The sequence below is a fragment of the Eimeria mitis genome, genomic scaffold, assembly GCF_000499745.2.
Source record: "Eimeria mitis Houghton genomic scaffold, Emh_scaff7922, whole genome shotgun sequence".
NCBI lineage: Eukaryota > Apicomplexa > Conoidasida > Eucoccidiorida > Eimeriidae > Eimeria > Eimeria mitis.
In genome coordinates, this window is record NW_013575819.1 from 1,869 (window position 1) to 2,173 (window position 305).

At 49.8% G+C, this 305-nt stretch overlaps 1 protein-coding gene across 1 annotated transcript in view; it reads left to right on the forward strand.

Annotated features, from left to right (window-relative positions):
• Positions 1-244, forward strand: part of EMH_0093170 (uncharacterized protein) — a gene marked incomplete at both ends in the record, with an annotated part of 1,812 nt that extends 1,568 nt beyond the window's left edge. The window contains one exon of the mRNA XM_013501953.1: positions 141-244. Coding sequence (XP_013357407.1) covers positions 141-244 — 104 coding nt within the window. The remainder of the gene's footprint in view (positions 1-140) is intronic.
• Positions 245-305: the final 61 nt, after the last annotated feature.

A 305-nucleotide genomic window follows, 5' to 3' on the forward strand; every position in this document is an offset into this window, starting at 1 on the left:
AGAGGAGGAGCTGCTGCTGCAGTAGCCACAAGCGCAGCAGCAAATGTTGCGCCATCCCGTTTTTCTTTAGATTTTGGGTTAAGGGTTTATGTTCAAGGGTTTAGGGTTTAGGGTTTAGGGTTTAGGGTTTGTGTGTGCAGCTGCTGTCTCTCGTTGCTGCTGTTGCTGCGGGGAGAGAGAAACCCCCGCTGTGGTTTGGGGGGGTTTCGCCTTTTATAAGAAACCTCGCAGCTCAGATCCTTAAACTATGGCAGAAGGAAAAGGTGAGGGTTTAGGGTTTAGGGTTTAGGGTTTAGGGTTTAGGG